The sequence below is a fragment of the Exophiala viscosa genome (genome assembly GCF_022695815.1).
Source record: "Exophiala viscosa unplaced genomic scaffold EDD37scaffold_9, whole genome shotgun sequence".
In the NCBI taxonomy this organism is placed as follows: Eukaryota; Fungi; Ascomycota; class Eurotiomycetes; order Chaetothyriales; family Herpotrichiellaceae; genus Exophiala; species Exophiala viscosa.
In genome coordinates this window covers 354,876-372,882 of record NW_026944361.1, presented here as the reverse complement: position 1 = coordinate 372,882, position 18,007 = coordinate 354,876, and the positions used below count along the sequence as shown (strand labels likewise).

Below are 18,007 nucleotides of genomic sequence, written 5' to 3'. Positions count from 1 at the left end.
CCAGGCCACTCGGCCATGTATGGACCGGTTATGATACAAGATGTGGCCTGATGTGCCCCTAACGAGCATCTCGAACGTCAAACAAGCGCTTCTGTCGATCGATCCTTCGACCAAATGCACGCATTATTCTTCTGGAAGTCTGGACTGCTCTATTCCATCCTTTATACAGTATCACCTTACGCTTTATCGAGAGGTTTCCAGACCTTCTGATTTCCGGACTCGCTGTCAGTGTGATCACGGTCGTATGTTTGATCCTAGGGGATCGCACAGAAAGAAGCTGATCTGTCTACAAGGACGAAGACGCTGTTGGGACTCGGAGTGTTCTGGATACTGGCAAAGGGCGACAGCGCGCACGTAACGGCTTCGTGTGCTGCATTCCACTATGGGTGCATTCATCAAGACCCTCGATGTTGCAGACGGCCCTTCTTCGATGACATACTTCAATAACGACACTTCTAACTTACAAAAGCTTTCGATGCTGCCCTCTGATCTCGCGCCTCCCTCAGGGAACAACACCAGCTCCTGCCAGTGCCCGGTTTGCTCTCCTCTTCCCACCACACAAAAAGCAAGTCCCTTCTTCGCATCATGTCCCTTCAAACAAAGCGATGTGTTCCCCTCCTATACTCCATGGAATACAAGTGTGAACACTCCTGCCTGTGAAATGAACCAGACAATGTTGCAGTCTACATACTTCGAAGGTGCACAGTACCTTCAAACATCATCAGACGTTCTTTGCTGCTTCGATGAAAGTATCGATGTGACGACGAGTATCGATGAGGTCGCTGCTGCAGACCAGTTGCATGAGTCAGCTCTGGGGACTTCACCTACGACCGTGGAATCTATCAGTACAGTGGCATCGAAAAATGAGGTCAGTACCCCTCCCAGATCGTTTGAAGTACGCTCATTGCTCGGCACCGTAGAGAAGAAAAGCGCAGAACCGAGCCGCACAGAGAGCGTTCAGGATTCGGCAACAACAAGCACTCGACGATGCGAGCAAGGAGTTGAAGCACTTGAAGGAACAACTTCAACAAGCTAATGCTCTGAAAGATCATTTCAAGAGACTGTTCGAAAACCTTACCAGCAACCACGAGAGCTACAGAGAGTTGGGAATATGCTAGGTCAAGGTGTTTGCCCAACCAGTCATGAAGGCGCCTTGGAGCGATAAAACATATATCTTGATGACGTTTATGATGACCAGGGAAGTAAAATTTGTCTTTGATCTCCGTGGGAGGCTCTTGTTCATATCTTTACTAAGAAGGATTGTACGGAGAAGAATCTCGGACACCTCAGCGCGCTGCGGGGATACATATCAAACACTTTGTGGGCACAAGAGAGAACCGTCCGGAGGCTTCAACGAAAAGAGAATTATTGGCCTTGGACACAAAGGGAAAAGGCCATGGTTCACAGCGAGCCTGTTCCAGAAAAAGTGGCATTGTCTGACACGGAGTACGTGGAGACCAGGAGTTCAATTTCCAGCAGGCTCAAGACGGCTGGTGCCTCGAAAGCAAATCAGAATGCTGATAAAGCTGGTACACCTCCCCATCTCAAAGGCAAACGTTGTAACCTTATGTATGAAGTGCTCCGATGAGGCAGAAAGGAACGAGATCTTTTGCACACGAGGAACTACGATGGTCATACATGCCACTTTTCCTGGACAGAGGCTCGCCATTCGAGACCTGCACCGGTTGATTACATGATCTAGGTAAAGTTGATTTCCGCATGAGGCTGAGCTTTCAGCATATTGATTGGTTCAAGAGCAGGAATTGTGCTGACGAGAGGCCAATCATGGTCGCTTACTTCATCAACGACCTCATCCCGATGATCAGTCTGTACCAGTCACTCGCTTTCATTTCAGATAGCTCCGCCATCTTCTCGTCTTGCCCGGACCTAACCCATGTCGTGCGAGCCCGGTTATGTGTGTGTCTGTTTTTGAGAGGCACTGCCGCCGTGCACCATGATTTCAATCACTGGGGTCGCTCGGGCCTCCATGTCGGAGGCAGGCCTGGACTTGATGACAATGCCGATCCTCATACATTTCTGGTATGTGCTCTAACGTTAAGCCGTCCCTGCTGCTCGTAGCACTTCCTGGTCGTTATGGCCTTGATGTCTGACCATTGATCTTCTTGAAGATCCTTCCATTTGTTTCACCGGGAATCTACCCAGACTACTCTACATAAGGCTTTTGCTACACACCGGGCTGCATTTCCTACTGCCGTTCCGAAGTCGGCCCTAATTCCTCATGCAAGACTTTCGTCCTTCACATACCAAGTACGGACAGCGCTGCAGCAGTTCATGAGTCATGGCGCTTGACGACAGCCACGACAGTGACCTGACTGTGTTCGGACTTGTGCTCAGAAGTGGAACTGGAACCGGAATTGGACCAGATGGCTACCGATGCCGGAACCAGCAAGATCAGGCGCAGGCGCAAAGGGGGACCCGAAAGATGCAGACCGAGACCCAGACCTCCGCGCCTGCGATCGGGAAGTTCGAATTCGTCATGATGGGATCGCATGGAGGGCTCAACAAGGAAGGAATCAGTCAGATTAGGGCGCATACAACCAGGGAGCTTCACAAAGCTAGACGAAGTTCCGGACAGGTGTGTTCATGTCATTCGTAAAGCGATAGGATCACAGGAAAGTCGTCTATTGACTGACGCATGACGCTCGGCAAGCAGACTTTGCCTCGACGACGTCGAGATGGGCCTGGGAACATATTTTTCGGATCTCATATTGACGCTTTTCAGGCGCTGCCTCAATTGCGCCTGGAGATCTATAAGCCTGGGATCTTTGACGAGGTTAAATGCAACCGTAAGTCTTGTCCGTCTTTGACCTTTCCTTTGCATGCTTTGCATTTGGTGCGCATGAAAACTCTCCTTCTAAGTTGTGTGCTTGTTTGCGGCCTTGCTCAGATGATACTTTTCTATGCGCGATACGCGGTGATTTGGTGTTAACGCTACTATGGCTGATCCTTGGGATGAACTCTGCAGTATTTCACGTGTTCGACCAAAGACTAATGAGAGAGTCGGTATGGCCGCTTGGAGCCAGAGACAACGCATTCTTTGCTGGAATGATGCTCATGTGCTCAGTACACTTGGACAGCATGAACTTTGACAAACCTTCGCCAGTTACGACGGCCCTCAAACTTGAAGCCATGAGGCTTGTGAGAGAAAGGATCGGAAGTTCTTCAGCTGATGTGATTATTGGGTGCATCTCGGCGATCGCGTGTCTGGCGAGTTGCGCATTGGTAAGTCCACCTGATTTGTCGCACATGGCGGCTGACGTTCGAAATCAAGGTACGCGGCGAATTTGGCGGTGCGAATGAATACAAAGTTCACCGGAAGGCGTACGTCGTGCTCATCAATGAGATCTTTCGACAACAAAAGTTCGAAACGTCGAGGTTCTACAAAGACGTATTGAAGATCATCACCATGATTTTGTATGTGTTCCGTCCCACGTTCTTTGCGTCTGGTCTATTGTCACGCCGGGGATTCTTTGCGTACTGATATTCCCATTGGGTAGGATTGGCAGACGATGCCGCATGCCCGTGGCTGGGTTAGCGCCACTGGCAGACTCGGCCACCGCGCTGGACGAGTATGAGTACGTATTTGAAGACGTGTGGCAATCGAGAACACATCCCGATCCGGAACTGTATTCGCCCGTGTACGACGGTCGGACTGATCACGAGAATGATGCATTCCCGTATGTCCAGAGGGATCATCTTCGTTTGTTGCTGCAGATGATGCAGTCGGTAATCAATATATGGCTGCGGCAAATTACCGATGATCTAAGGCCCAAGGACGAAACAGTTGTCCTGGACTCCTTGTGTTCACAGATCCTGGATATGCCTTCAGCGAGGAAGCCGGACCTGGCATGCTCGAATGATTTCATGTATGAGGCGTGTCGATTGACGTCGGTACTGATGGTCCAGTCCGTCGAGCAATTCGTGTCGTGGCGAGACGCAGCGCAGGGGACGACTCTTGTGGCTGAGATCAAGGCGGCCCTGGCAAAGACGGAGCTCGATGGACTGTGGGGAAAGAATATCGGATTACTGTATTGGGTTGTGTTGGTCTTGCATTGCGCTGCTTTCGAGACGAGAGAGTACCCATTTGCGCATGCGTTGCAGACGAGGATACATTTCCAGTTGACGTATGAGTATCGAGACTGGCATGGGGCGGTGAAGCCGATGCTTGTGTTGAAGGACGTGATGTGTGTACCATGACGCCCAGGACATTGGGATGAGAAGAAGATGTTGGTTCTGTTGGTATCAAACCTACGTAAAGAACAAGGTTTCTTACTAGCTTCATATTGTGGTCTGCTTTCCAAATACGAATCTTATGATCTCCTCCAACACTTGGTTGGGGTTGTCCTCATGAATCAAGTGCCCTGCCTCCTGGATCTTGACCTCCTTCTTCCTCGAGGCGCCACAAACCCTGAGTAACTCATGGTTGATACACTGCGCGAAGTATGGCCCATCAGTGCCCGTGATGACGAGTACGGGCACCCTGATACTGCGCGCATCTCTAACAAGGTATATGGGCATTTTGCCGTACCTTAAAAACTGGCAGATTACCTTGGCATTGTTGTCGACTTGATGCATTCGTTCAGGGTTGGCCAGGATGCGAGGCCACAACTTGGGGCCGAGACAGCCGCTGGCGAAGGTAGTGAGTGCCAGCTCGTATTCGCCTTTCTTGGCTTGTGCACTAGCAGGCCCGACGGTGTTGGCACCGTATGGCATGACGTAGCAGAAGGAGATGGGGTGCCGGAGCAATAACGAGAGAAGTGTCCATGGATCAGGAGGCATAGTCGGCACGAACAGCGTGATCAGTGGCGGCTCTTCTAGTAGCAATGTCTGGAAGAGATGTGGTTTGGTCCGGGCGAGCCAGAGGATGACGGTGGCCCCAGACGAGTTTCCCAGAACGTGTACTGGACTGATATCAAGAGTCTCGATGAATGACTCGAGGTCGAGCGAGTCTTGTTCCCACGAGGGATTTTGGCCGTCTGGGATCGATTCGTTCGGCCATGAGTAGCGTTTGCTGTAGTTGTAGATGTGGAATCGAGTCGATAGTTGATGTTCAAGGATCGTCCAGGTGCGATGGTCCGAAAGGTGTCCGTGGACGAGGACTAGCGGTTCGCCTTGTCCAGACTCACGGTAGGCGAGTCTCGTCCCGTTGATCTCGATGTGGCAGAGAGCTGGAGTTGATGGACTGGACATATTGGCACGGATATCTGTGTGGTGGTGTTATACGTTGCTGCGAGTATGACTGTGCTGGGGACGATGTTGCAGGCATTGTTAGTGAAGTAATGCTCGTCAGAGAAACATGATATATATGGTATATAGCTGAAAAAAGCTAGTAGGAGGATCAGCTGGGCATGTTCGACGCGGACCGGCTTCAGGCGGTAGGAGGTGAATGGGGTGTTCACGAAGCCAACTCATTGGGGAATTCGGCGGTGCTTCTATACGAACTCGAGACACTGCGGTCGCTAGTCAGTCTGTTACGATGCGTGAAACTCAGCTGGTGGCGGCAGAATACGAGTTCAGTGCTCATCGACCTTCGCCGGGAAGACGATAGTTGTATTCCACGCGGGAGGGCGATAGAGGTGATGACCCTCTAATGTCAAGACCGTGGGTCATGACATCAGATGCGAAGCACTCCGGACAGATGGCGAGGAGGAATATCTATATGATCCCGAAGGCGCCACATCTCCTGGCGACCGCCTTTGTGATGGATTGCTATGGGAGAGGTGCAGAAAAGGACTATTTGAGGTAAAGCGGCGATGACGTCTGTCCGGGCTGATCATTTTCTCCGCAAATGCAGCCTCGCGTTCATTTCAAGTTGAGTCAAGACCAACCTCACGACCGCGTCCGTGGTCAGAGTAAGTCGTCATCATGCCGCCTCAAAGTAGAGGCCCATCGCCGGAATCTGGGCGACGCCCATTTCCCAAGTCCGAGGCTCTCCCGCCAACCCTACGGCCCTACCTCGATACTCTTCCTTCTCCGACGACATTGATTCCCGACCAGCGAACTCCAACTGGCCCTCGCTTCAGCATACCAGATCGTGATAATGCTACGCCCACACCAACACCGCGGAAGGGCAGAGATCGTGCAGCCACTGCTTTCGAGCTCGGAGCTGAATCTAAGGATGTTTCCGATGATGAGGATGAACATGAAGAGCAGGACAATGATGAGGGTGAGGATGTTGCCGGAGTGACATTGGATGATGATGACTTTGAGAGACACTATTCGCGGCAGGAATCCCCAGAATCGGAAGAAGAAGTCTCAGAAGAAGAAGGAGGATATCAGGACGAAGACGGCGACGAGTCTGAAGCGCAGTCACATCAAATTGGCACGGCAGCGGCAGGAGGGTTCTTTCCTTCATCTTCGAGCAGACCAGATGCTCTTTCACGCGTACGGTCTCTACCGGCACGGCCGCCTATGCAGACGAGTATCCATAATCTCCAGCAAAGTGGTGGCCTACATACATCTCAGTCAACAACGTCTCTACCACCTGTCCCGCCTCCACTCTACCCACCTTTCTACAATCGACCACCAACACCACTCCCACCGTCTCCTAGTCTGACATCCCTCTTGCGTCCACCATCTCTACTGAACCGATCTGCGACCTCGACGCGCGCAACGACACCAGATAGCTCGGACGTCGAGACGCCCAACGATACCGAAGCGGCCGTGGCACATTCAGCCCGCCGTGCTCATCCATTACCACCGACATCCCCCAAAGTGCCAACATACGAGTACTACGGATTTGTGCTGTATTTGGCCTCGACAATCGCGTTTCTCATCTACATTCTCTGGTCGTACCTGCCATCGCCGTTCCTTCACGCGTTGGGCATAACATATTATCCGAACAGGTGGTGGTCTCTTGCAATACCTGCTTGGATAGTCATGCTGCTAGTGTTCATCTACGTGGCCTTGCTCAGCTACAACGTTGAATATCTGACCCTGCCTATGACAAGTCTCGAGTGCATGGTCGACGAAGCAGGCAACGTGGCCATCTTGGACGAATCAGGTCGACTTAGAAAAGGTGGTAGTAAACGATTCGTCCGGGAAATGGAGGAACGCGCCAGAATGGAGCGCGCCATGGAGAAGACAAAGTCGAAAAATCTGAAATCGAGAAAACAATCCAAGAGCGGGAGTGGCTCCAAGGACAAGGGCAAACAACGACGAACGTCCTCGCGCCGAAACACAGGAGAGTTCCGTGCTTTGTCGTCAGATGTTCAACCATGTGCTAATGGCACTGCTCGTCCGTCCTCAAACCAGGGTCAGGCACCCTATGAATATGCCCCGACATTTCCGTATCTCAGCAATGCTACAGTCAATGTTCAGAATCACCTGCAACACAGCGGCCCAGTATATCCGAACTGGCAACTCGTCTGGAATGAGGGCACAGACGCTGTCATGGATGTACCCATTGGTGGTGTCTGTGAAGTCTTGTACGGCTGATATCGAAAAACAGAAAAAAGGAAAGTTTTCTCGACGCCACAGATTCCTGTTCCTGTACTCGTACCTGTATGCCACAGCTGTCATCAGGCTTCCATGTGCTGAGGGGGCTAAGGACCGGATCAAATACCCACGGCCCCAAGAATGTCGATTAATTGGCTACCAGGCGTGCCCAGAGTGCCCAGAACCGGTGGCTTGTCAACACCCAAAGTTCACTAGATGAGCCATGACCTCATCCCTGGCCAACAAAACCTTATCGCCACAAAGTAATCAGTTATCCAAAAGTTGGAAAACCAGCGGGGAGAGAGTGTGTTGTTGTCCGTGGCGACGATAAAGACACTTTTATATAATATATCATTTTGTTCGCACAAATCTACGCCTGCTTTTTGGTCTCATAGATTGTTGCCCCTATTTTCCAGCGTTAGACTATTTTTATCACAACATCATGGGCGGCACACCCGAGAACTACTGCCTGTTGCAGGGTTTCGAATGGAACGTCCCCGCCGATCAAAAGCACTGGCTCCGTTTGAAGAACGTCCTTTCAGAGCTGAAGAATGCCGGAATCGACAACATTTGGTGCCCTCCGGCGTGTAAAGGTGCTGGCGGCACCGAGGCCAACGGCTACGATGTCTACGACCTGTACGATATAGGCGAGTTCGACCAGAAGGGCGGCAAATCCACGAAGTGGGGTCCGCGCGAGGATCTGGACCAGTTGGTCAACAAGGCCCAGGAACTGGGCGTGGGATTGTACTTTGACGCCGTGCTCAACCACAAGGCTGGCGCGGATCACAAGGAGAAGTGTCGTGTCATCGAGGTCGATCAGAATGATCGCATGAAGGACATGGGAGAGCCCTACGAGATTGAAGCATGGCTGGGCTTCGACTTCCCTGGGCGCAAAGACAAATACTCGTCCCAAAAGTATCATTGGGAGCACTTTTCGGGAACGGACTACGACGCGGGTAATGATCGAACCAGCATCTTCAGGATCGTCGGCGACAATAAGCACTGGTCCTCCAGCGTGGGCGACGAGTCCGGCAACGCCGATTTCCTAATGTTCGCGGACGTCGATTACAGTCACCCGGAAGTCGAAAAGGATGTGATTCACTGGGGCGAATGGGTGGTCAAGGAATTCAAGCTCAAGGGGTTCCGATTCGACGCGTGCCAGCATTTCAGCGAGCGCTTCACGAACGAGTTTGCCGCCAATTTGGAGAAGCAATTTGGTAAGGACTCGCTGTTTCTCGTCGGCGAATACTGGTCGGGCAACGCCAAGGAGATGCTGGAGTATCTTGATGAAATGCACCATCGATTCAGTCTGTATGATTCACCGCTGGTGAATACGTTCTCGCAACTGAGTAAGACGGAGAAGGGAGATCTGCGAAAAGTGTTTGATGGAAGTCTGGTGCAGGCTCGACCGCAGAGTGCGGTGACTGTGGTCATGAACCATGATACGCAGCCTGGACAGACTGTCGCGACGCCAATCGAGGGTTTCTTCAAGCCCCTTGCTTATGCGCTGATATTGTTGCGGAAGGAAGGGTATCCTTCTGTCTTTTATGGTGATTTGTACGGGATGCAGGGCAAGCATGCGGAGCCGCCGAGTTGTGGGGGGAAATTGCCTGCTTTGGTGCTTGCGAGGAAATTGTTCGCGTATGGCGAGCAGGATGATTACTTTAGCGACGATGCGAATTGTATTGGTTTCGTCAGGAGGGGAACAGATGACCGCAAGGCTGGCCTGGCGTGTGTCATGAGTAATGCTGGGCCCGGGGAGAAGAAGATGTCTGTTGGAAAGGAGCATGTGGGTGAGGTGTGGACTGATGTGCTGGGCTGGCAGACGGAGGAGGTCAAGATTGACGATGAGGGATATGGGTTGTTTATGTGTCCTGGGACGAGTGTGTCTGTGTGGGTTAATAAGGAGGCTGAGGGACGGGACAGGATTGACAACTTGGAGTTTGATACCGAGATTTACAAGAGGGCTTGATTGGAATTTGGAAAGTGATAGAGATGGGGTTTGGATATTATGATATGCCATGTCAGGGGTAATGTGGTTTTAATTAGAATCGTAGACCCAAGACAGAGTAGACAGTCTAGAGGGATAGAGATGGGCCAGCTTTCTTACAAATGCATAGAAATGGAAGACATCTTATGAAGAGCAATGAACTTAGAATCTAGATTATGGATGAAATTAGTTGTCAGCCCTCAGCATCGTGTCGCATGCCCGAATTCTTTGATGGCTACGAATGTCAGGATATCAAACTACCTGCTTGACAAGAGACAACATATAAGGTCGAATATTAGCGCGGCGTATGATCATCTGCAGCTTATCCCATACTCAAAAGTCGTTTCTCCGTACATGGTCCTGCCATGGTTCAATCGTTTCTCATCTCATCGAAAAAAATCATTCACTCGTCAATCGCATTCATCAATCGCACTCAGCCTATCAGGTTGGTGGCTCGATTCATATCGTGCACGATCATCTTCATCAGCAGCAGCAGCATCGGCCTCAATAGACCCTTCACTCGCTTCGTCTTCAGCCTCATCAGAAGAAGTGAGTTCGGCACTGTAATCGTGTTTGGACACACCAGCATCGACCGACGGGCCGTGTGGTGCCTCATTATCGTCCTCAATGCCCTTGTAATACTCTGACCGTGTAAGACTATCGATCTCTTGTTCAAGATTGTCCTTCCACGCCGTGAGCTCAACAATCACTTCAACTTTGTTGTCCAACTCAGCCTGAAGTTTGGCAGCGTTTTCCGTCTGTTCCGTTGACAGCTGTTGGAATTCCTGTATACGTGCTTCAAGGTCTTTTGCGCTTTTGCCCGCGGACGACTTTGTTTTCAGTTCAGTCCGGAGTGCTTCGATCTTCTCCGTCGCGTACTTCAGTCGTGCCTCAGTTTCGTTCTTTCTCTGAGTTAGAGCGTCGATCATACCGTTCTTGGCTTTGAGTTCCTCGTTGAGGTGCTTGATCTTTGGAGACTCAGAGACTGCCGGGTTCGATGCGTGTACCCTGCCTTCCAACTCCTTAAGGCGGGTCTCAGTCTCTGTCTGAGATGACAGAGTGGCCTTCAGGTCAGCTTCTTTGTGATCAAGCTCTTGCGACGACCTGTCTTCAACATCCCTTAATCTCTCTCGGAGATCGGCCAAGGTATCTTCGGCAGTCTTATGAGCGTCTGACGTAGCTTCGAAAGACACGAGTAGTCTGCTCTTCTCAGCCTCAAGCTCTGCACTTTGATTTGTAGATTGGTTCAAAGTTCTCTGCAATTCATGGACTTGCTTGATAATCTCTCCGCTCTTGTCCTGCTCTGCCGTCAAGGCTGTTTGTGCTGTTAGTCGAGAGGCAGAGATCTCCTCAAACTGTTTCGAAAGCTCGTTGTTTCGGTCTTTGACTGCAGCATGACTCGAAGATTCCGTGGCCAACTGATCTTTCAGTGTCTGTGACTCGCCCAGCAATGCTTTATGCTTCTCTTCCAGGCCGTGTAAAGACGAGATTGCTTCCTCGTGTTTACTCCGCAATTCGTCCAAGACGCTGCTTTTGAAAGCAAGACCTTTGGAGAGATTGCCCGAAACAACCTTCTCGTGTTCCAGCTCTGCTTTGAGTCCAGCATACTCTTTGACCTTATCAGCTAGCTCGGAGATTTCCGCCTCAGATCTTTGCGAAGCCGTCTTACACGATTCGTAGTCGTCCAGAGTGTTGTTGAGTTCGGCGATCTTGACTTCACATCTTGCAAGCTCTTCCTTGCACGCGGCAAAGCCTCCAAGATCAACCATGAGTTGCGCCACTCTCTCTTCAGACGTTTTTAGAGCTGCTTCAGAAGCGCCGAGTTCTTGTATCCGCTCGTTTAGCTCAATGACTCTTGCCTCCGATGCGGACAGAGCCTGCTTAGTATCTTCATACCCAGTCAAGCTCACATTGAGATCGGCAATGTGCTGCCGAGCAGATTCAAATTCGCACTCAAGAATCTTGTAAGCGGAGGAGTCTGCATCGCGATCTTTGGAGGCTGCATCGAGAGCATCTCTGGCATTAGACAATTCCGTTGTCTGTGCATCGATCTGCGTTTGCAAATGTTGTTGTGTTGAGATCAATGATTGCTCGACTGTAGTAAGAACTTTGGCTGAACTTTCCTGCAGATCTGCGAATCGTTGAGTATGTTCTTGGTCAGTGACTTCGGCATACTGGAGTTGGACTGCTAGTGCTGAGAGCTGAGCTTCTAGCTGAGCTTTCACTGCGGAGTTTGCTTCCCGGGATTCTTCTAACGCCGTAGCGGACATTTGCTGAACATCGTGCAGCGTTGATGTTGTCTCGGCAATAGCATGTTTGGCAGCTTCCAGATCGTTGTGAAATGATGCCAGTTCGGCTTCACGACTTGTCACTTGATTCTCGTAGTCAGCCTTGATTTGTTCGTTCCCTGCCCGAGAGCTATGCAACTCCTGTGTGAGGATCGCCACACGTGAGTTGTACTTGTGATGGACATCCTCAATAGCAATCTCGTGTTGTCTCCTACAATCCTCTTTGGCAGCATCACGTTCAGCTTTCTGTGCATCTCTGATCTGTTGTACAACGACAGCCACCATGTTTTCTTCAAGAGAAGCCTTTTGCCTCCTCAGTGATGCCTCCTTCTCCTTGTACTGAGCCTGGAGCTTCTGCGTAGTCTGTTCGTGGGATTGTATTTCTCGGTCTTGAGAAACGACGATTTCTCGGGCCTCGTAAAGATCGAGACGACATTGTTGCAATTCCTTGCGGAGAGCCTCGATCTGACTTTGAGAAGATGCGTTCGGTCTGGGTATATCTGGCGGTTTTCTCGTCGGCATAGGCTTCTCTGCAGGCTTCTCTGCAGAGGACTCGGCGTTGAAGAGGTAGTTGTACGCTCGACGAAAGCTACTCGAACGCTTGGGCATGCCGGCCGGGCGGACAGGTCTGGATTGAGACATTTTGCGCAGTCGCTTCTCAGAAGCCATGATAAGGATCTGGGAAAAGAAATCTTGTAACTGGTAAGCGAGAAATTAGTGCGATCGACGAGTCTGTGGTGACGCTCTGAAGGTTTCAGTCAGTCGTTCAAGGGAGTATGAGACAAGGGAACAACGGATTCGTCGTCGGTGTCAGGGGAGAAATAAGAAACACTTCGGTCTTCTGGGAACGGAATCTCATGGTGAAGGCATGGAGAAGTGCAGCCCTGCATGCACTTTTCCCAGAAACGCACTGCCTGAGGTCGGGTAGCAAACAACAAATGAAGTGATAGCAAATGGTGGAGATGAAAGCAGGGACACGTTGCAGGGTCTCAAGGGCTCGCTAAACCAACTTCGCGGCCGATAGGATGCTTCACGTGTGGGAAACAGCATAGAGAGTGGCGAACTCTGACTTCTTCGTCTCATAGGGGGACCGCGCGTAGGCTTGGTCCGTGTAAAGAGTCTAAAAGAGTATTTGCGGGTGATACTCAAGTGGAAGAGAGAGGATGAAATGAGAGAGACGAAGCAGGAATCTTTTTTATGGAAGCCATCTCCACCTCCGCAACGCTACCTATTAGCTTAGGGGTGCTCCCGATGCCCAAAACCCTCTTACATGTACGACCAATTATGGCTTGTGGTCGACGGTGAGCCACTTTGTTGTTTTCTTCACGTAGTCACGCAGTCAGTGCTGCCTGTCCTGATCATGCCTCTCAACTTTTGAGTTTTCCGCTGCTGATACAAAGTCGGCATATTGCGCAATGTCCAACAATTGGACCCAAGCTACTCGCACAGCAGCGGCGGACTAGTCGAGTCACGGATATTGTGTACAGAACATTTCGAGCTGATATGCCGCCGCCGTTCTTCAAGATCCTATTTCGGGATATTGTGGTCATCACTCATGCGGGCCACAAGGCATATAACGTCTATGCCTGAGTATAAGCATCTGCCAGGAAGGTCCCGTCGGTGATATTGAAACCGGCACTGGCAAACATAGGCTCCCACATATCGTCATCCCAAAGAGCAAAGTCCGGCGATATTGTATCGTTGAATAGATGTGACTGTCCACCGTGAGTGTCAGCTCCGTCCATATCCTGGTGCAAGGCGGTTCTATCGGCCTCATCATGTACCGCAATCCTGCTGTGTTCATGAGGAGCCTCCCTGCCGGCCTCAGCGGCGTCATGGGTATCGGTCCGTGGCCGACTGGGCCGAGTACAGTCATTGAGGACGTTCTCAAGAAACTTCGCCTGTAGCCAGCAGCTAGAATTTGGCGGAGCAGCTTGATGTGCGAAAGATCGGGCGGCATCTCGGAGAGCCTCGATTGTCATGGTCTCGAGGTCCGCTCGCACATGCTTCGGGACACAGAAAAGGAGCTTGATCAAGAACACAGCAGCGTAGGCGATCATGACGTGTACCGAGTCCTGCGCAAAGTAGAGAACTGGAGACACAGAGGGGTCCGAGACCAGTTTGAGCATCTGAATTGCGGTGGCATTGCTGGACCAGATCACTCCTGTCCGGATTTTAGCTTCTGTTGATTGTGACAGCAAAGCAGGCCGCAGCGAAAAGGACGACAGCAACAATTGGAGATGCATGCCGTAGAAGCGGATGAGGAACAGGTGGCAAGTCTCGCAGGCGGCAGTCTGGGCAAGCCCTATCCAGTGGTCTTCCCAAGTCCTGATCTGACACCCCAGACTCTTGAGCAAGGCGTCCGTCCCATAGACTTGAAGTGTGCGGTCGACGGTAGGGTTTGGGTCGAGAACGTCAAAGACATCGGAAGTCAGGAGACGTAGGGAGACGAAGGCAGCCAGCAGGACGTCCATAGGTAGGGCAAGATCATGTTTCAGCCAGACGTCCACCGACTCAATGAGCTCACTACGTTCAATCATGCGCGGCTTCCCGGTCTGCAAGCTGATGCTGCGGTCATAAACGAAAAGTACCAGCCATGTCCTCTGGCAGTTCCGGAGTTTTCTCCGCTCCGAGTCGGGTCTCAGTCGATCATTCTCGTGTTGGGCCTTGGGCAATCTGTGCCATCCGAGCTCCATGCTCAGCCTGATTGCGTACCCAACGGAGAGCCACACGCGAGTGTCGTCTAACTCTTTCCAATATGTAAGAACGAGAATCGCTTGGACAATTTCGGCTGACTTATGTCCTCGGCGAAAACTCTTGGTAAACAATGTTTCGGCATGCTCTTTTAGGGCCGGATACACTGCCGGGTTCAAAGACTTGGCGGAGGCAGCCAGGACCGCGGTCAATAGAAAAGAAGACGTCTTCTGCACGTAGGAGAATGTATGGAATACTGGATCAAGCTGACAGATGTATGGGTTGAGGTGCTTCATGAAGCCCTCGAACAAGGTGACGGCAATGTTGTAGTTGATCAGCCTCATCTGGATTGGGTCATCGGAGCTTGAGTTGGATGGAACCGGGGATCCCATTCTGTTAGTGGTACTGAGAACGTTCAGCAAAGAAAAGTGGCCGCTGGTAGCCTCTCTGTTCAGCAAGTCTGGTGGTCTGAAATTGTCGGACTCTGCCCAGAACGCCTTCTCAGCTTCGGCGCGTGCACTTGAGGATTCCTCTCCATCCTGGGTTCCGGAGGACGGCCTGTGGCGGCCAGCATCGGTCAAAGACTCATTTATCCTCCCGGAAATGGCATTTGCTTGCTTCGTGGCTTCGAGGTTGCTGGGCAGGGCGCCGCTAGCAAGCTTGACCGCAGGGCGACGACCCCGTTGGTGCTTCCGGAACGTACATTCTAGAGATTTGCGTTTGCATCTTTCGCATTTGCTGTGGCTCTCTGGCACCCGACACTTCATCTTGACTCTGCGGCAGGACAGACAAGCATTGGAACTGCTGTGGATGCTGTCAATACCTGTCTGGGGTATTGTGGAAGATTGATACTGACCTTGCAACAGCCCTGTCCCCTGTCCTTGCAATCGTTGGCCCTCCATCTTGCATTTCGGCTGGGAGTTGTTGAACTCGGCAAGCCCATCGTTAAGTATCATAGTAAGTTGGCATCGATAAGGCGACTCAATTCGAGTCTGAGTCGTACCGACAAGTCTGTCTCCTTATCAACGCCAAGTAAACTCTGTTCGAGGTCAGAAACAACCCGCCAAGGCCGCCTATCTTACTTAGTAGGCTGTGCACGCTACTGTACTTTACCCCCAAGGTTGCGCGCTCGCGTCACTCACCTCGCACTCCTCGCTAACTTCATCTTCGCAATCAGTCGTCGCCATTGACTTTGAATTTTATACGAGGAATCTACACCTTTTCCAGCATTGGTCCATTCTGACAGAAGCAAAGTGTCATCTACGTCCGCTCCTTTCCTCGTAGGCGTGGGTACAATTGTGTGTGGCAGGCCACCTTGACACAACTGTGGCACCTCGTCCGCCGCACAGCCCTCTACACAAAGCGTCGAGCATGTTCCAGATCAATGTCACCGACACTTGAAGGAGACCGGCAATACAATTCAGCAAGCATCTGAACATCTTCATCCATGGTGCTTGCCTGCAGCGGCGGTTTAGGGCCGTGAGCCATTCGGCTCTGATGACGGAACATCAATGGTTTCCGTCACCATCTGCTTCGTGAAAGTTGATGCCTGGCGGCAAATGTTCCACGCAGGGGCCGCATCAGCGAACATGGTGTTCAACAAGATCCAAAACCACTCAAGATACCCTGCTGCTGCCTGGTGGGAGGGTGTGAACCGTGGTGGCCTTACTGGGATTGTGGTAAGGCTGAAAATCCACCAACCAAAATCCGTGCCGCCCGCATTGCGAACACGAGGGGTCCTTTGGGTCATAGCCGGCATTATTGTAGGTTTCTCTAGCCCCGCGCTGTGGTCTGATAGGCCTTTCCTTCCTTAGTCCCATCTAGGTACCCTACTTATGCAGACGACAACCCAAAAGTTCGTTTACTTGGCATCAACGTGATTTGGTCACCGTGTGCGCCACGGAAGCCTGCCTAGCACTATCGCTTGCAGAGAATGTCGGCTCCGGTATCTCAGCTCAATGGACGTTAAGACGAGGCACACGAGTCCAGATCATGTGTTTGAGGCTGAGGTTGGTTCATGGATGTGACGCTTACAGGAATGCACGACATCGTCAGTGGATGAGCCGACTATATCTTTTAACCCTACGGATCAACGACCGAAGTCGCTAATGGCTGCTAGGGGCCCCGGCTTCCAGTCACCCTCCGGACTGCAAAATTCGTCATCTGGCCCTGCTTCGCCTCGCTTTATGGCTAGCACGAAGGTCTTTACTTTGGGTCGGCCTTATGGCTGTAAGCAAATGTCTAGTTTCCAAGCCCACCAAAGAACGTAAAGTCCAAAACATTCGAGGCTGAGCTTCATGTCCCCTGGAATGAGAACTTTTGTTCGGACTAAATGCGTCTGCAGACATATTCGGACACGGTAAACAATGGCATGCAGCGCTGCGCCATGAGGAACTGTGTGGAGGATAAATAGGAGTAGGTCCTCGGTGAGTCTTGATCATGCTCAAAACTTTCACATTCATCCCGTTATCATCGTCACACCCCTACGTCTCTCCCTTGAGCGTTCCTGCCAACAGAGCTGTACTTGACCAGAGAGTCGTCCTATACCACTGCCACTATCACTCCAGTATCCTCCTTCCTCGGAGGCATCTCAAGCGCAATGGCTTCCACTGATTACTTCGAAGCCTGGTCAGTTGAGCGCGGCACCCTTACTCTGAAAGGCTCAAAACAGCTCGTTAAAACGCAAGAGGAAATACAAGACATGATCAAAGAATTCAAGAGATCTACGACGCGCCTAAAGGATGATCATCACGATGTCCAATACTTGGTTCGTAAATTCAACGACAAAAACAACAAACGCAACTGGGAATGTGAAGTTGCAAAAGTTGAGAAGAGCAAAACGGGCCACAAAGAGAGAATATTGATAATATTCAAGCGCGAAATGACGCCGAAAGAGGAGATTACCGAGCTACGTGGCCTCCTCCAGAATGAGAGGGAGGCCAATGAGGCCTACCGAGCTCGACTGCAGGATGAGATAGAGAACAATGAGATACTGCGCCTCCAGAAAGCAGAGAAAGAGAGGGAGTTGAACAAACTATACCGCCAGATGATGGAAGAGAGAAGGGAGAAAGAGTGGGTCAGACAGAGAATGCGAGAAGCGCAGGAGCAATATGACCACGAACTAGCTGCAGAACAGAAGAAGGCAAATGAGCTACGCCGCCGGCTTGTGGCGGAGCAGGAGCAACATGACCGCGAACTAGCTGCAGAGCAGGAGCGACATGACCGCGAACTAGCCGCAAAGCAAAACGAGGCAACCGAGATCTACCGCCAATTTGCGGCGGAGCAACGGAAGACGGCAGACCTACGCCGCATATTACGGAAGATGGAGCAAGACAAAGACGATGCAGCGGCAGGAGGCTGGTTCAGAAGGAGGGATGAACGGCAGGAGGACGAAGATCCTCGGCGTCGGCCTGGGGCAAACACCGGTCGAGCACGAACACACCGGCCGCAACAGGGGGACAGAGACAGTGAGCCGGCACGAGGACGCTACGAAAGGGAGGAGGAGAAGTCGGTGGGCGAGGATCCCCAATTTCGCCCAAGAGCAAACGAGGCCAGACGACGAACATACCGACGACGG

The 18,007-nt window shown here is 51.5% G+C and overlaps 9 protein-coding genes across 9 annotated transcripts; 6 read left to right on the top strand and 3 right to left on the bottom strand.

The window, feature by feature from the left end:
- The first annotated feature begins 180 nt into the window (after positions 1 to 180).
- EDD37DRAFT_497839 (uncharacterized protein) lies at positions 181 to 1,425 on the top strand. The gene is made up of 2 exons (XM_062813432.1): positions 181 to 868; positions 921 to 1,425. Exons 1-2 carry the CDS (start codon positions 383 to 385, stop codon positions 1,116 to 1,118), a joined length of 684 nt encoding a protein of 227 aa, XP_062667742.1. The 5' UTR covers positions 181 to 382; the 3' UTR covers positions 1,119 to 1,425.
- A 565-nt stretch (positions 1,426 to 1,990) lies between these two features.
- EDD37DRAFT_497952 (uncharacterized protein) lies at positions 1,991 to 3,429 on the top strand. The gene is made up of 4 exons (XM_062813435.1): positions 1,991 to 2,040; positions 2,130 to 2,596; positions 2,675 to 2,807; positions 2,987 to 3,429. The coding sequence occupies exons 2-4, from the start codon at positions 2,300 to 2,302 to the stop codon at positions 3,319 to 3,321; spliced, it is 765 nt and encodes a 254-aa protein (XP_062667741.1). The 5' UTR covers positions 1,991 to 2,040; positions 2,130 to 2,299; the 3' UTR covers positions 3,322 to 3,429.
- EDD37DRAFT_497953 (uncharacterized protein) lies at positions 3,430 to 4,259 on the top strand. The gene has a single exon (XM_062813436.1). It carries the CDS (start codon positions 3,538 to 3,540, stop codon positions 4,216 to 4,218), a length of 681 nt encoding a protein of 226 aa, XP_062667740.1. The 5' UTR covers positions 3,430 to 3,537; the 3' UTR covers positions 4,219 to 4,259.
- On the bottom strand, positions 3,998 to 5,309 carry EDD37DRAFT_497948 (Alpha/Beta hydrolase protein). Its single transcript, XM_062813434.1, has one exon. It carries the CDS (start codon positions 5,209 to 5,211, stop codon positions 4,300 to 4,302), a length of 912 nt encoding a protein of 303 aa, XP_062667739.1. The 5' UTR covers positions 5,212 to 5,309; the 3' UTR covers positions 3,998 to 4,299.
- Positions 5,310 to 5,776: 467 nt separating this feature from the next.
- On the top strand, positions 5,777 to 7,828 carry EDD37DRAFT_636364 (PIG-P-domain-containing protein). Its single transcript, XM_062816981.1, has one exon. The coding sequence runs from the start codon at positions 5,887 to 5,889 to the stop codon at positions 7,456 to 7,458; it is 1,572 nt and encodes a 523-aa protein (XP_062667738.1). The 5' UTR covers positions 5,777 to 5,886; the 3' UTR covers positions 7,459 to 7,828.
- Positions 7,829 to 9,605, top strand: EDD37DRAFT_636363 (alpha-amylase). The gene has a single exon (XM_062816980.1). It carries the CDS (start codon positions 7,901 to 7,903, stop codon positions 9,428 to 9,430), a length of 1,530 nt encoding a protein of 509 aa, XP_062667737.1. The 5' UTR covers positions 7,829 to 7,900; the 3' UTR covers positions 9,431 to 9,605.
- Positions 9,593 to 12,884, bottom strand: EDD37DRAFT_636362 (uncharacterized protein). Its single transcript, XM_062816979.1, has one exon. It carries the CDS (start codon positions 12,403 to 12,405, stop codon positions 9,859 to 9,861), a length of 2,547 nt encoding a protein of 848 aa, XP_062667736.1. The 5' UTR covers positions 12,406 to 12,884; the 3' UTR covers positions 9,593 to 9,858.
- A 30-nt stretch (positions 12,885 to 12,914) lies between these two features.
- EDD37DRAFT_667713 (uncharacterized protein) lies at positions 12,915 to 15,555 on the bottom strand. Its single transcript, XM_062819301.1, has 2 exons — positions 15,287 to 15,555; positions 12,915 to 15,234 (listed from the first exon to the last, which is right to left on the bottom strand). The coding sequence occupies exons 1-2, from the start codon at positions 15,337 to 15,339 to the stop codon at positions 13,317 to 13,319; spliced, it is 1,971 nt and encodes a 656-aa protein (XP_062667735.1). The 5' UTR covers positions 15,340 to 15,555; the 3' UTR covers positions 12,915 to 13,316.
- A 1-nt stretch (position 15,556) lies between these two features.
- On the top strand, positions 15,557 to 16,876 carry EDD37DRAFT_497778 (uncharacterized protein). The gene is made up of 3 exons (XM_062813431.1): positions 15,557 to 16,193; positions 16,255 to 16,480; positions 16,550 to 16,876. The coding sequence occupies exons 1-3, from the start codon at positions 15,942 to 15,944 to the stop codon at positions 16,720 to 16,722; spliced, it is 651 nt and encodes a 216-aa protein (XP_062667734.1). The 5' UTR covers positions 15,557 to 15,941; the 3' UTR covers positions 16,723 to 16,876.
- The last annotated feature ends 1,131 nt before the right edge of the window (positions 16,877 to 18,007 follow it).